Source organism: Perca fluviatilis, chromosome 19, assembly GCF_010015445.1.
Source record: "Perca fluviatilis chromosome 19, GENO_Pfluv_1.0, whole genome shotgun sequence".
Taxonomy (NCBI): domain Eukaryota; kingdom Metazoa; phylum Chordata; class Actinopteri; order Perciformes; family Percidae; genus Perca; species Perca fluviatilis.
In genome coordinates this window covers 5,404,030-5,418,280 of record NC_053130.1, presented here as the reverse complement: position 1 = coordinate 5,418,280, position 14,251 = coordinate 5,404,030, and the positions used below count along the sequence as shown (strand labels likewise).

At 39.6% G+C, this 14,251-nt stretch overlaps 2 protein-coding genes across 10 annotated transcripts in view; one reads left to right on the top strand and one right to left on the bottom strand.

Moving 5' to 3' along the window:
- Window positions 1-14,251, bottom strand: part of ccdc172 (coiled-coil domain containing 172) — a 37,418-nt gene that overhangs the window by 9,556 nt on the left and 13,611 nt on the right. The window contains exons 7-9 of one of the 9 annotated variants that reach the window (XM_039783924.1): window positions 11,147-11,228; window positions 10,504-10,551; window positions 3,919-3,944 (exon numbers count right to left, since the gene is read on the bottom strand). In XM_039783924.1, the coding sequence (XP_039639858.1) occupies window positions 10,513-10,551; window positions 11,147-11,228 (121 nt within the window). In that variant the 3' untranslated portion in view covers window positions 3,919-3,944; window positions 10,504-10,512. Of the gene's footprint in view, window positions 1-3,832; window positions 3,945-10,294; window positions 10,552-10,818; window positions 11,229-13,476; window positions 13,657-14,251 lie in introns of those variants that run through there. The other 8 variants (XM_039783927.1, XM_039783925.1, XM_039783930.1 and 5 more) reach the window with 8 other exon arrangements.
- On the top strand, window positions 2,247-6,918 carry si:ch1073-126c3.2 (uncharacterized protein LOC555816 homolog). Its single transcript, XM_039783932.1, has 6 exons — window positions 2,247-2,376; window positions 2,486-2,565; window positions 2,780-2,882; window positions 3,629-3,741; window positions 5,746-5,860; window positions 6,618-6,918. Exons 1-6 carry the CDS (start codon window positions 2,334-2,336, stop codon window positions 6,791-6,793), a joined length of 630 nt encoding a protein of 209 aa, XP_039639866.1. The 5' UTR covers window positions 2,247-2,333; the 3' UTR covers window positions 6,794-6,918.

Genomic DNA, 14,251 nt, shown 5'->3' with positions numbered 1-14,251 from the left:
CGAGTCCACACAACATTCTGGGGTGGGAGAAAAACGTGCTCTGGTTTATTAGCATTTCTTTAAACCAATCACAATCGTCTCAGGCGGTGCTAATCGCCGGACGGAGCAACGGCGCCTCTGCAAAATAGCCTCGGGAAGGAACTTGTTTTGGTGGAACATGTGTACGTTCAAAGGTTGTTTTAGTTGTGCAACAGAAAACTCAGATTGGACAGATAGTCTAGCTAGCTGTCTGGATTTACCCTGCAGAGATCTGAGGAGCAGTTAACCATAGTCCTCAGAAATCCATCAGGAGTTTAGAACGCCAACACAAAGAAAGCGGAAGGTAACGGATACCCGGCTAAAAATCAGAGACATCCGGCGGAATTTCCGGCGGCACCATAACAATCCCGGAAATGAAACGTCGTCGATATATACTACATTACAAGTGATATCACTTCAGGCATTTTACCAGATGTCACACAGCTCTTTATCAACATTCACATATACGGTAGTACTCCTCTGGACAAGACGTAAACAGACTGCGATGCGTCAAATTGGTGGAGCTCCCCTTTAACCATAGCGGTTTAAGATCAGTAAAACAGTTTTCTTCTGAAGGGATGACGAACATGTACTGAGAATAATCACAGAAGAAGCTAAAGTACCAGGACAACTTTACAACAACAACATAAGAACAGCAGTGGGAAGGTAAAACCATGTGGTGACTGGTAACTAGGGCTAGATATTGTTAAAACAAATTCAATACTGACTTTCATACCGGTTCCTGAACAGTACTTTTTTCTATACCTATTTTATGAAATCCATTTTAATAAAAAGAAATTACAACATTAAACATTATGACACAATCACAGACTTTATTTGATCTTGGAAGAAGCATGCTGCATGTTTATTGGCTCATGGACACTGATGAGAGTTGTTCCTTAGGTTTTGAAATTTGGTATTGAATGACGAGGCATTTTTTCGATTCTTGATACTAAGGAGGCAATTCGGTCGGTGCCTAAGAAGTATTGAATTTGTTACCCAGCCCTACTGGTAACATTAACAAGCATTAGTTAGAAATACTCACATTCCTATATCTGAGGATCTTGTTCTTTTATATTTGAAGTCAGAGGTTTTCACATAACGGCATTATGTGTCAAAATGGCTCGATGGTGTTTTAAGCCCCCAACGTCGACTTCAAGGCAGCGCTGCGACCGTCGACTTCAAGGCCCTTAACCTTAACCTTAACCCTAACAATTGCCTAATCCTAGTGCCTTCCAGCCAGTGCTGCCTGGAAGACAACGTTGGGGGCTTAAAACACCGAACACCATCAAAATGATTGTATGCATAACCTGCTAGTTTTACACTTCACTAGCTGATGCTTTTCCAAGGCTGACGCAAATGAACAGCAGGCTTCTACAATAACAACTCTGCCTTCTAGTCCTCTGAACAAATGCAGCATGTCCAACTTATGGATTTAAGCTTCCATTTATTTATTATCGTTTGTTTTTCCAACCCATTAACCCAATCACATCCAATCGACTGTGGATTTGACATGCTGTATGGATTTGAGGACAACATATCATTAACAAAAACATAACTCTCTGTTTTGATAACAAGAGAAAAACTTGAGAAGCAAAGAAGCGAAGCATGTGAGAGGACACGCTGGTAAGATAATGACAGCTTTCGAGGTCCATTTGGAGGACTAATCTTTGTTCCTTAAATCAAACACAAAAGGGCAATTCTGCGTGTTAATGAGCTCAATCACTCTTCCTAAAAGTTTCAATAATACATTTGCTGCCAGATTGTCAGACATCGATAATTAATAACATCCACAGTGAATTATTTACACAGTCATCCTTCGTGGCACAACTTACTGACTGACACTGAGTCACCCGGTGTGTCTGATGGGCTTCTGTGTGCCTTTGTGGGAGTAGATTTCATACCGACATGTGGCTCCCTAATGGGCTCACAACTACACTAAGAAGTAGTGGTGGCACTCTGTGTGAAGAGGAACATTACAAAGGCTTATGACTTCAGTTAGCATGTACTACCAGCTCCCCCATCAGCACAAAGCAGGGACATACATAGTGGAAAGTCAGAACAACAACTTGAAATACTGTAGTTTGTTTTTCAGTTTTCAGTAAATATAAAATTGTACACAAAACCTCTGCACATCCAAAGTTTATGTTACATCATAGTTTAGAAATGTTGACAGTCCAAGGACTCCAATCTTGGCAGAAGATCACAATATTGACCAATTGTGTAAACTTTGCTCCCACTGAGTGAATAAATTCACCTGTCACAGCTTTCTGCCTTCAGTTTCTCGGTCAGAAAGACATTCCGATTCAGTGGCCATGGCATTACAGGGAACATTTGTTTGGCTTTGCTCACTGGCAGGTAATCTCACGGTTTTACTTTATATGTTGGTCTGAAATGTGTAGATCATAAGATGTGGCCAAATCAATTAAAGAGTTGAATATTATAAAAAGCATGCGTGTGTTTGCAGTCTTGTCCTTCTCTGTAGCGCAAGATGACACTTGCTGCTCGAGACCTAAGCTCGTGGAAGATCTGTCAGCTTTTCTTGAGGTAAACTATTGATGTTTGTCCCACCAGAAAAGTCGAAACACGCACACACATATATCTCACACGTGTTTATTTAAAAAAAAAATCATTTAAAATATGCTTTTAATGTCATACCACACAGTGTTCTGTTTAATGTAAAGCACTTTAATTTGCCTTGTTGCTGAAATGTGCTATACAAATAAAGCTGCCTTGCCTTCTGTCTGATATCAACCAACAGTTAGAGGGAGAGTGCAATGGTGCATGGAGCGCTGAGCAGACAGCAACAATACTGAAGTCATTGAGAAATCTGACTGATGTTCTGCAGAAACAACAGCTGAAAGGTAGGAGGGTGACATGTGTTTGTTCGTGTGTGTCCTTGTTGTTTTATCTGGGCGACCAGTTTAATTCATTACTAGATCAAGATCAGTTTATTGTTGGGATTAAGTTGATTAGTTAGGATAGGAAGTGGATAAGGTTGAAGCGCTGGTTCACAGAAGGGTTTGGGTGTGGGGAATACAATTCAAATTACTTTTCTTAGTTTATTATATTCTGTATTTGTGGTTTAATCATTCCTGGCTATTTCTGATGGGTAGGTTGGGCCAATCCGACAAGCTAATGTTCCCCTCACTCACAATAATGTTATGAGCTAGAAGTGCTAAAGTACAGTGCACTTGCTAGGGTGAACATTTTTTAGAGCAGTATACCAAATGTATCACATTTGTCAGGCACTTGAAGTTTTATCTGTGAATTAGGTGAACTGGGCCTTGCGAATAGAAGGATTACTTTCTACTGAGGATGTTCTCGCCTCACTGATTAAGATGAAATGTTGCGCTGTACATTCTGCAAGATGGACTCTTGCAGCTAGTAATTGCTGAAGTGGCTTTTCATGTGAGCCTGACAATTACTGAATAAAAGAACATGCTCCGTGTGCAGGCAGTTCCAGATTTGATCAAATTGATTGTGGATTTCTCTGTTCTTTAACAAGGGAGTCAGTAGTGCAGGGCTTACTGTAAGCTGTGTGTACTGTGTGTAAACTCATCGAACAGGTTTTATATTCCTTATTTATTAAATTATCATTGATCTATAGGCTGCCAACATGCTGAGCCAAAGAATTGCACTGAAGCCAAAGTTCCCGAAAATGGAGGCTTGGCATGTGTCACAGTTGCCAACAAACGCTACTGCAAACCTATGTGCAACCATGTGAGTGGTTTATTCAATTTTACATATATTGATATAAAACAAGTATGACAACATTTCTGTCGTCATCTTCAAATATATAATTTGTAGTGATGTCCAGATGAAGATTCATGACCCATTACTTGTATTTGTTGACCCAACTTGATGGCTTTAAACCAGAGATCTTCAACAGGGGGTCCGGGGCCCCTAGGGTGTCCTCAGAGTTACTGCAGGGATTTAAAAAAAAGTTTTTTTTCAAAAATTAAAAAGTCTTAACATTCAACATATGATAGGTAAATATAAATCCCTACTGATGATAGGTTTACTGGTCTGTAAGGTAGTCACTAAGGTAGCCATCCACAGATACAGTTCATCCTCCTAAAGGATTCACTGTGCCACATATATGTTTAAAGGTCCCATGGCATGAAAATTTCACTTTATGAGGTTTTTTTAACAATGGCGATAGGTGTAAACTGAGCCCTGGGTATCCTGCTCTGCCTTTGAGAAAATGAAAGCTCAGATGGGCCGATCTGGAATCTTCTCCTTATGAGGTCATAAGGAGCAAGGTTACCTCCCCTTTCTCTGCTTTGCCCGCCCAGAGAATTTGGCCCACCCATGAGAGAGAGAGAAATCATGGCTTTCAAACGAGCAAAGTGGCAGTTGGTCTCTCCTCCTCAATAGCTACAGACACAGAAATGGCACATCCTAAGGAAAGCTCATTGTGGGACTGGCTCTAGTGGCTGTAATTCTGCACCAAGGCTGAATTTCGGGAAAGAGACTTCAGATACAGTATTAGGGGACCACTAAGGTCTATATAAAAGAGACTTCAGATACAGTATTAGGGGACCACTAAGGCCTATATAAAAGAGACTTCAGATACAGTATTAGGGGACCACTAAGGTCTATATTAAAGAGACTTCAGATACAGTATTAGGGGACCACTAAGGTCTATATTAAAGAGACTTCAGATACAGTATTAGGGGACCACTAAGGTCTATATAAAAGAGACTTCAGATACAGTATTAGGGGACCACTAAGGTCTATATAAAAGAGACTTCAGATACAGTATTAGGGGACCACTAAGGTCTATATAAAAGAGACTTCAGATACAGTATTAGGGGACCACTAAGGTCTATATAAAAGAGACTTCAGATACAGTACTAGGGGACCACTAAGGTCTATATAAAAGAGACTTCAGATACAGTACTAGGGGACCACTAAGGTCTATATAAAAGAGACTTCAGATACAGTACTAGGGGACCACTAAGGTCTATATAAAAGAGACTTCAGATACAGTATTAGGGGACCAATAAGGTCTATATAAAAGAGACTTCAGATACAGTATTAGGGGACCACTAAGGTCTATATAAAAGAGACTTCAGATACAGTATTAGGGGACCACTAAGGTCTATATAAAAGAGACTTCAGATACAGTATTAGGGGACCACTAAGGTCTATATAAAAGAGACTTCAGATACAGTACTAGGGGACCACTAAGGTCTATATAAAAGAGACTTCAGATACAGTACTAGGGGACCACTAAGGTCTATATAAAAGAGACTTCAGATACAGTACTAGGGGACCACTAAGGCCTCTATAAAAGCATCCAAAGAGCACCATGTCATGGGACCTTTAACATTAAAACATGATTTATAAAATCAAACAATTATTACAATTATTTTAATAGTGTAGTATTCTATGCACTAAAAGGTATGTATAAAGGCTTAAGGCTGCCCTACATGTTATTGTAGGCCCAGTTAAATATGCAACTTAATGTTATACAATATATGTAGTAGGGGGCCCCTGCTCCGTCTCTCTTTCTCAGATAAGGGGTACTTGGCTTAAAAAAATGCTGAAGAGCCCTGCTTTAAAGTAATTGGTTTAAAGAAAAATGCTCAAGGAATGGCTTTACAATGTGCTTTCAACCCTTTGTTGAAAACAGTGCCATCTATTGGGCTCAGAAAATGAATGGCATGCTTCACATAGCTTCATTTGGACATGACTAATAATTTGAGTCTTCTTTCGCAGGGTTACGATTTTGATTTTATCAGGAGGAGTCGTGTCTTTGACGAATGCAGTGAGCAGACAGGATATAAATGGCAGACCCAGTACATAGGAGGAAACAGGCTAGCTGTCTGCAACGGTAAGGCTGTTTTATTGAAGTGCTCATATTATGCTTTTTGGTTTTTTTCCCTTTCCTTTATTGTGTTATATATCTTTTTTGTGCATGTAATAGGTTTACAAAGTGAAAAAGCCCAAAGTCCCCCCCAAAGGGACTTACCATCTCCAACAGAAAACACTGTTCACCAACTGCTCCAAACAGCTCTATTGTAGTCCAGCCTTTACTTCAGAGACAGACGTGGTCACTTTGTAACACACGTTATAATGCTCACCTAGCTGCTAGCGTGCCACGCCCTCATACTCTGCTTCTGACTGGCTAGTAGTCCTTACCTAGCTACTGCACATGTGCGTCTCCCAACAAAGATGGAACAGAAGTGCAATGTCTCACTCTGTAGCTAAAACAGAGAGCTCAACACACAGGGTGAAAAGAGGAGCTGCAGCAATGTGCAGTACAACAAAAATATGGTGTTTTTTGAAAATTAAACCATATAAACCTATTCTGATATAACCTCTAAATACAATTATGAACCTGAATATGAGCATAATATGAGCCCTTTAACTAACTCTGAGTTGCATTGAATAACCTTTAGCTGATTGCTGACTTCAAAGCAGAAACAGATTTACAAACATTGGCTGCCCCTCTTCAAATTTTTATTTCTTCAGTGCAGTGATGTTTTATTATTTTTTTATGTCTTAAACTGGCTGTACAAGGAAACTCACATCATATATTTATATATGCCACTGAAGTTGACCTCTACTTTGCTTTTCTCTGATTCTAGAAGCAAGGATTCAAGTTTCAGGAGCAAAGACAGCATATTTTCCTGAAGATCAGAGCTGCATAACAACTAAGAGCAACTGCACGCTGCACAGAAGCTTCGTTGAAAATTTGAAAACTGAGCTGAAGAATCTAGGCATAGAGGGAGAGCCCCAGAATCCCTGTCTTGTGTGTGGATGACCACGATGTAGAAACAAGTGTGGAAATATGCATCTACCACGTCATGAATGCTGGGGTGTTTTTAAAAAACGTTACAAAAGTAAACTAATATTAGTGTGACGAATAAAAGTGTTACTGAATCAAAATGGTTTATTCTGTTGCCATTTGCCACACAAATTTAAGTTAAGTGTTAACATTTAGTAAAGTGTCAGTACATGCAGTTGAACACTTTTCAGCCCTTCTTAGATAAGTAAGCATTTTTAGCTACCTCTTTTCTGGTATGTATAATACCAGAAAACCAAACCGTTGAGCTGGATGAGATATGTTTGCAATTCTTGGGTCTTCACCACTAGCCTGGTCCTACCAGACTCTGGTCCATTTCATTTGTCCAGAGAGTCTGGCCACTCTCCATTGACAAGTGTTAACTTCCTTGAAGGTGGGTACTCTGTTGAAGTTTAAAACTATTGGATCTGCCCAGAGCCACTCTGGATCTGCCATAACCAATCGCTAACGTTTGGTCGTGACGTCGGCTTAGCATCGCTAGCGTTAGCCTTAGCCAACTCCTTCACCACCAACGGAGCGATCCGGAAAATCTAACTTTAACCCGAACCCCGTGGGGAGGAGGGCCACAACATCACGGCCACCAACACAACTCAGCAAAGACTGGTCTTGCTCAGGCTTTAACTTCTGGATATTCGTCAGCGTTGCCACAACGGACCGAATGGCTTCGCTCGCATCTTTCTCCGCCGCCATTACTGACAGCCCGGTCTCATGGCAGTTCGTGATATGGTCACGTTATTGAATCTATTGATTCGTGGACAGGACACTATATGTTTTTTTTCGTGTGGGGATTATGAATTTTAAAGCAATGTATTTCAATGGGAAGCATATTTCATGATCACAGAACGATGACGGTAGCGAGTAGTATTGATAAGGCAAAAGTCCGCGCAGGGAGGTTGGTCGGGGGGGTAGATGGGTCAAACACCACAGGACTTTCACCCCGTCCCGCATGTTGCAGTTCCTTTCCGCGTTATTCTCTTCCTAACCACAACCGTCCCGCTGTTGTCGGCATGTCCTGTGTGTGACGGTTCCTTTCCCCGTTCTTCTTTTCCTAACCACAACCGTCCCGTTGTTGTGGCGTTTCATTTCCCCGTTGTTGGGCGCCCCTGCCTCCCGTAATGACTGGTTTCACCAAAAATACTTTTAGAGTTAATGGAAAATCCTTTTTCCGAGTTTCACGAATACACTTTAGCTGACAAATACTGAGTACAGTGGGTTTGGTCCTGTCTTTAGTAAGAAATTGGGTGAACCTAAATCAAAATCAGGAAAGGTTTATTTATGAAGTAGGTTTGCACATACAAGGAATTTGACTTGATTTGGTTCATAACAATGAACAGTGAAAAAGTATACGGACATGACAGATATAAAATACAAATAGGAAAATGTACAAAAGAGTTCGTAAAAATATATCTTTTATATATATATATGTTATTAACGTGTCTGTTTTTTAAGTGTACAGTTGTGCTGGAATCAACTTCAACTTTATTATCCTGAAGGAAATTTAATCTGCAGCAGACATCAAATCGCAATAAGGACTATGAAAAATACTAAATATTGACAACAGCAACAAATACAAAAAAATGCCACACCACAAATGAAAACAAGGTACACCTGCCGCTCTGAAGCAGAAGCTTAAAAACAAGCTAAAAATATTCGAAACGGCACAGTAAACACATGTTAAGTGCTGTCCAGAGACAAGAAAAAAATGGAATGGGATAAATAAATAAATAAATAATCAATCCAAGCTAATCCAGCTATCTAACAATGTGCAAATTATTCTCCAGGAGGACATAAAAGTAAACAAGGCAAACACAACTCTATCACTTCATTCCCTATAAACAGGCCGAAATGGTGCTCAAACAGGAACACTTTGGATTAAAGGTGGTGTTTCTCTGCAGATAAACGGTTGAATCGCAGCGTTTACATTGACAAAAGGACGGATACACCTGCAAGTGTCTGATTGCCGTCTTCCCGGCTTTCCCTCAGACTTCATTATACTAATAGTCACTCATTGTTTATGTGCTTGATGGTAAGATCCGAACGAGAGCAGCAGTCGAAATGAGGTTAACCACTCCGCCAAATGGACTGCTCTGTCTGCTCTTCTGTCTGCCCTTACGTTTTTTTGTGAAACACATCCAGACGTAGCTCACTGAGGTCAAGGTTAAAAAGACCAAATGAGATTGGAGGATCTCATTAGGTAGCCATTGACATTCCACATCATTCTATCAAGAATCACTCTAATCAGAGAAAAAGTGACCCTGTGGTGTAGGCCGACAGGCCGTCTAATCATCAATTACTGCAATAGCTGTCTGGACTGAGGGATTAACAGTGGTAAACTGTAATGTCAAACATCAACCATTAGGAGGCAACAGACAGAAACTGTTCTCTTTTTCTATAATGTGTCTTGCTGGTAACTGACTCACATTTCACAAGAAAAAGTGTGAGTATGCATGTGCTAAAACCTTACCTTCCTCAAACTCCACATCTTTTTAGCATCTGAATCATCCCGAAAAACTCTGTCCAAAAAACGTTTGGTTTGGGCTAATGAAGGAACATTTTAATGCTACAACATACAATTATATTTTTGTCAATAGTGTGCTTCTGAGTTTGTAGCAAAAGTTTGGGGGGAAAAACCCTTTCCTGTTTAAACATGACTATGTCGGGTCCATAAAGATGTTTTTTTTCCAGTTAGATGTGGAACAACTTGACTGGCCCGTACAGAGCCGTAACCTCAACCCCATTCAACACCTTTGTGGGCGCCCGGATAGCTCAGTTGGTAGAGCGGGCGGCCATTTATAAAGGTGGTTTACTCCTCGACGCAGCGGGCCAGGGTTCGAATCCGACCTGCATTCCCCCCTCTCTCTCCCCTTTCAGCTGTCCTATCAATAAAAGCCTAAAAATGCCCAGCTGAAGACAGGAAAGGGGAGAGAGATGGGGAACGACATGCAAAGGACCGGTGGGACAGAATTAAACCCGTGGCTATTGAGGTAACATGGGGCGCACACTCAGCCAGGTGAGCTACCCAGCGGCCCCTCATTGTATTTTTTTAATTAATTTTTTAAAATTAACCAGAAATTTAAATATTATCCTTCAACTATCATGCACTATTGAATTTTCTTTTTTTTTTTTTACATGTGTTTACATGTTCAGTATGGAAGATTCTCTGTCTTGACTTATCAACCCCTATTATAGCAATGTTGCACTTTGTACACTAGAGGGCATTATAGAATCACTTTTTTGAATGCCTCCTTTATTTGCCAGCATTGAACCACAAGTTTTTTCTCTTCACTATGCAAGTGTATGTGTTTAGTTGTTAGTCTTGTGAAAATACATTACGATACATACGGTAGAAACAGACCTGCATATTGTATTGAAAATGCAAGATGGAACAAAGAAAACAATCATGTTTAATTTAAAAAATTTACCAAGTTTAATACTGTATCTGTTTTGTTTTAGCTCTTCCACAAGGTACATAACAGTAACATTTTCTAAAGAGCCTGTGTACTGACTGAGGTCACGCACTGATTGGAATGTGCTCTTTTCATATAACTTCTAAAGTAACTATTAAAGAAAATTCCATTTGTTCCTTCTCCTCTTCTTTCTTTTCTTTCTGTCCTGCCTATTCATATTCATGTTTGTTTTTCAACAGATGAGACAATAAGTGAACATACATGCCAAACCTAATGCTGCTCACTTCCCTGGCTGCTGTCCAGCTTCTGCTAACAGAAAAAAGAAAAGCTAAATGAAATCCTACAAAGAACCCACTAAAGTTTTCCACGGTTACATTTTGACAATGAATCACGATGTGCGATTTGAAAGATATTACTTTTCTGCCCTGGTCTGACATGCAAATAATCCTGTCTGATTCTGGTTGAATATTTTACATTTTTTTATTTAACCTTTATTTAACCAGGTAGGCCGTTGAGAACAGGTTCTCATTTGCTACGGCAACCCGGCCAAGAAAAGCATAAGCGTACAAGACAACCTACAGTTTCACATTCAATATAGTGCAAGAAAACAGAATACAATAGGCTACAAAGGTACAGATTAAGTAGGCAGTCCAAAGCCGGCCCAAAGTGAGGTGTAAATTGATGGATATGCTAAAGTGGCATGATGATAACATAATATACATGAAAAAAAAAATCTATAACATTGCTGAGATGTAGTAGAGACTCAGAATACAGTTAGTGCGAATTAAATTGTGGTCTAGTTAGTGATGTGGATCCAGATATATGAATAACGTTGTCCTATTTAAAACAGTTTTAACAGTTTATTAGCTTGAATAAAAGTCTTGTTCATAAAACAACAACTTACAGACTTCAGGAAGTGTATTTCAGAGCTGAGGGCCTCTCGCAGAAGCTCTCCTTCTTTATACATCTCCAGCTCCTCCCTCAGCCTGGTGAACAAATGAAACCCACGTCAGCAACTAAAACTCATGAAAGGGGCAACTTGTAAAGAGATGCTTCAGCATTTTTGGTTCTCCATATCGAGTTTCAACCTATTGATGTTCTTCTTTGTATCACTATACTCGGTGTTACCTTGCTATTGTGTTTTATCACCAAGAAAATAAACACAATCAAATGAACTACATGGAACTGAAACCTATTTTCTCCAAAAGTCTGAGTTTACATGACGGCTTTAATGTATTCAGATGTATGCGACAGGAGTTCCTGAGTTTTCGATGTTTACTGTCTTTACTGATAAGAATATCAGGTTTAAGGGTTAGACATTAGCTGGTACAGTTTCTAACGTTAGCCACTTCCACAGCAGGCAAGTTTAAAGTGTTTGAACACAGCGTGGCGTGATCACTTGACATTTTGATCCTCTCAGACACGTTGCTTCCCATCCCTTACATCATTATGTGATTTGTGAGAAAAAAAACAGGCCGAGGCAACAATACCCAATCAAAGTAACTGGACAGAGGAGTAACAGGGATACTCTGTTAATGCAAAAAGGATTTTGAAACAACACTGTGTATGAAAAATGACACCGCTGACAATCAACCATGTACACCAGACTGATAAGCTAAGTTACCTGCAGTCTGCTCTAACAAGCTGCACTCAGTGTAATCAGCTCCCCGTTATTGTGTATTTAATAATGTTGTCCCCAGGGGCTGGATGCACAAGGGTAAAGCCATACGGAAGGCCCCAAGGGGCAAATTACTAAGCATAGAGTGAACTTAGAGCAATACGTTGAGATTAGAAATGTCTCAATAATCAATTAAAGTAAATCTCCAGTAAAGGCCAGTTGGTAGCTTTCAGGTATGTGTCTGCAGGAAGAAATCAAGATGAGGAGGCACAGATGCATCAACCAAAAGCAAATTGAACATAGTGGCCAAACGGTGGAATTACAACTGCTGGACCGTCACGTGATGCCCTCTGCCCCAAACACACTGGCAAAAGAGACGTCTGTAAATCAGTGGATAGACCCGGTCTGTTTGGCCTGTTTTATAAAGCATAAAGTATAAATTACTACCCAATTCTGTGTTACATCTTCTTGGCCAACTTCATTCCAACTCATCACCGCTAGTTTTACACTTATTTTTAGAGTATATGGTCAATAAACCTAATTCGTATTTAATTATGCCTAATTTTTTAGTTACAAACTCCTGATATTATGAATTATTTTAGCTAATAGTTGACGGATCAGAGGAACGTATGTTGATGCATAATTACAGCCTGTTTCGGGTTTGGAACTATTTTTATTTTTGGGTAATTTAGTTAAAAGAAACCCGTATTTTTGATATAGACACTTTTAAAACGGGTCAACTTTGACCCGAGGACAACACAAAGGTTAAGCTGTTTAACAGACGGCTTCAATGATCAGAGTTTAACCTTACTATGGCTGCAATTGAATTATTGAAACATATACATTTACTAATGAGAAACCCAGCTTTGTTATTTTGACTAGCCTTGGTCCAATACCAATTTAAATATGACCATGACCACCTGGTTAACTCCAGTTTTTTACATTGCAGTTCCAACTGAAATAATCAAAAACGATAGAATATGTGTATATGCACTGACAAAAGCAAAATCAATGGTGTTTTTAAAAGCATTGTTATTATACCTTACTTTTTAGGCAAGAAAGAAAGGTTATTAGTCTTAAGATTCAGTCAGAAATCCAGTAATGATGATGTATTTTAAATACAAAACTTGGCTCTGTTTCATCGTTTGATAAACAAGGAAATTATAAACCGTATACCAGACAATGCCATGAAAAGAAGAAGAGAGGACAGCTCCGAAATATACGTAGAAGGAAGCAGAAATATGAACTTTATGGAAGCACCACAGAAGACAATGCTGTCCTTTTGTCTTAGACTAAAATGATCCACTTCTTTAAAACAGTCTGCTCGTATGGTAGCAAAGTAAATATTTTACACTATAATTTCATAAAACATACATACAATTGTATTACTCAGTTCAGTTTGCCTCTGGAAAAAGCATCCGACTTGGGTCCGGTGTACTCGATGCCTTGGCTGTGATTTCCCTGTTATGTTATTTCAGGTGTTAGAAGGATCTACACAGAGGTACACATGAATCTGAGACAAGCTACCTCCATCCTTTCTTTTATTGGAAGTTAATGAAACAATAAAACAGCTGAGCTTAAATTGCATTTTCACAGTCTGAAAACCAACATTAATGTTTTAAACTTTACTCTTCTCTGTGGAACTTACAAATCAGATTTTTCAGGCGAGCACACTGTTTTTCAGACAGAAGAATGATGTTTCCAACAGCAGGACACTCAGGATGGCTTTTTGGATATCGGTGGTTTCTGCAGTTTAATATTAGATTTCTGCGGTGCGATGACATCGTCAAATGAGCCTTCACAAATAATGTAGCGGTAATATATCAGTGAAAGAAATATGGCACATCAAAAAATACATACAGCTCCCAAATCATCCATCCTGAGCGCATTGACTGAATATTTCAGGTATCTTTCTATTCTCTTGTGCGACAGAGAATGATCTTGCGCACTGAACACTTTTTAAATGACTGCAGCACTCATTCAAATTGACATGCATTCAATTTCCAACAATCAATAAGCGGAGAGTTAAATATGCGTTTTAAAGAGACGCTGCAGCGGCTGAAGGCAGGATTGATGGTTTCAGTTCGGAATGGATGATCATAAGAATGACTGAGAGGAGGCCTCTTTCCTCCAAAGCCACATCCTCAGCACTTCCTGAGGCTAATAAGCCCGGGGTGGGGGGGAAGGTAATGAAGGACCTAGTATGTTTAATGAGGCTGATGGATGAGCAGGACATGCGAACCACATGCTTGATTTAAGGCGGAATGGGCTCAGAAAGAGGTGAAGAAGAGGGAGTAAAGGACTGAGAAATATAAATAAGGAGGCAACTGATATAAGTGAAGGAAAGGATTATGACATGTGCCTATTTTATTTATACCTCGTCCTAATAAC

What these genes read in the sequence shown, in the direction of transcription:
- si:ch1073-126c3.2 (XM_039783932.1), top strand. Translation starts at nt 2,334, where the DNA reads ATGGCATTACAGGGAACATTTGTTTGGCTTTGCTCACTGGCAG. An exon ending in GCAAACCTATGTGCAACCAT is followed by an intron (nt 3,742 to 5,745) that starts GTGAGTGGTTTA and finishes CTTCTTTCGCAG; the next exon opens with GGTTACGATTTTGATTTTAT. An exon ending in CAGGCTAGCTGTCTGCAACG is followed by an intron (nt 5,861 to 6,617) that starts GTAAGGCTGTTT and finishes CTCTGATTCTAG; the next exon opens with AAGCAAGGATTCAAGTTTCA.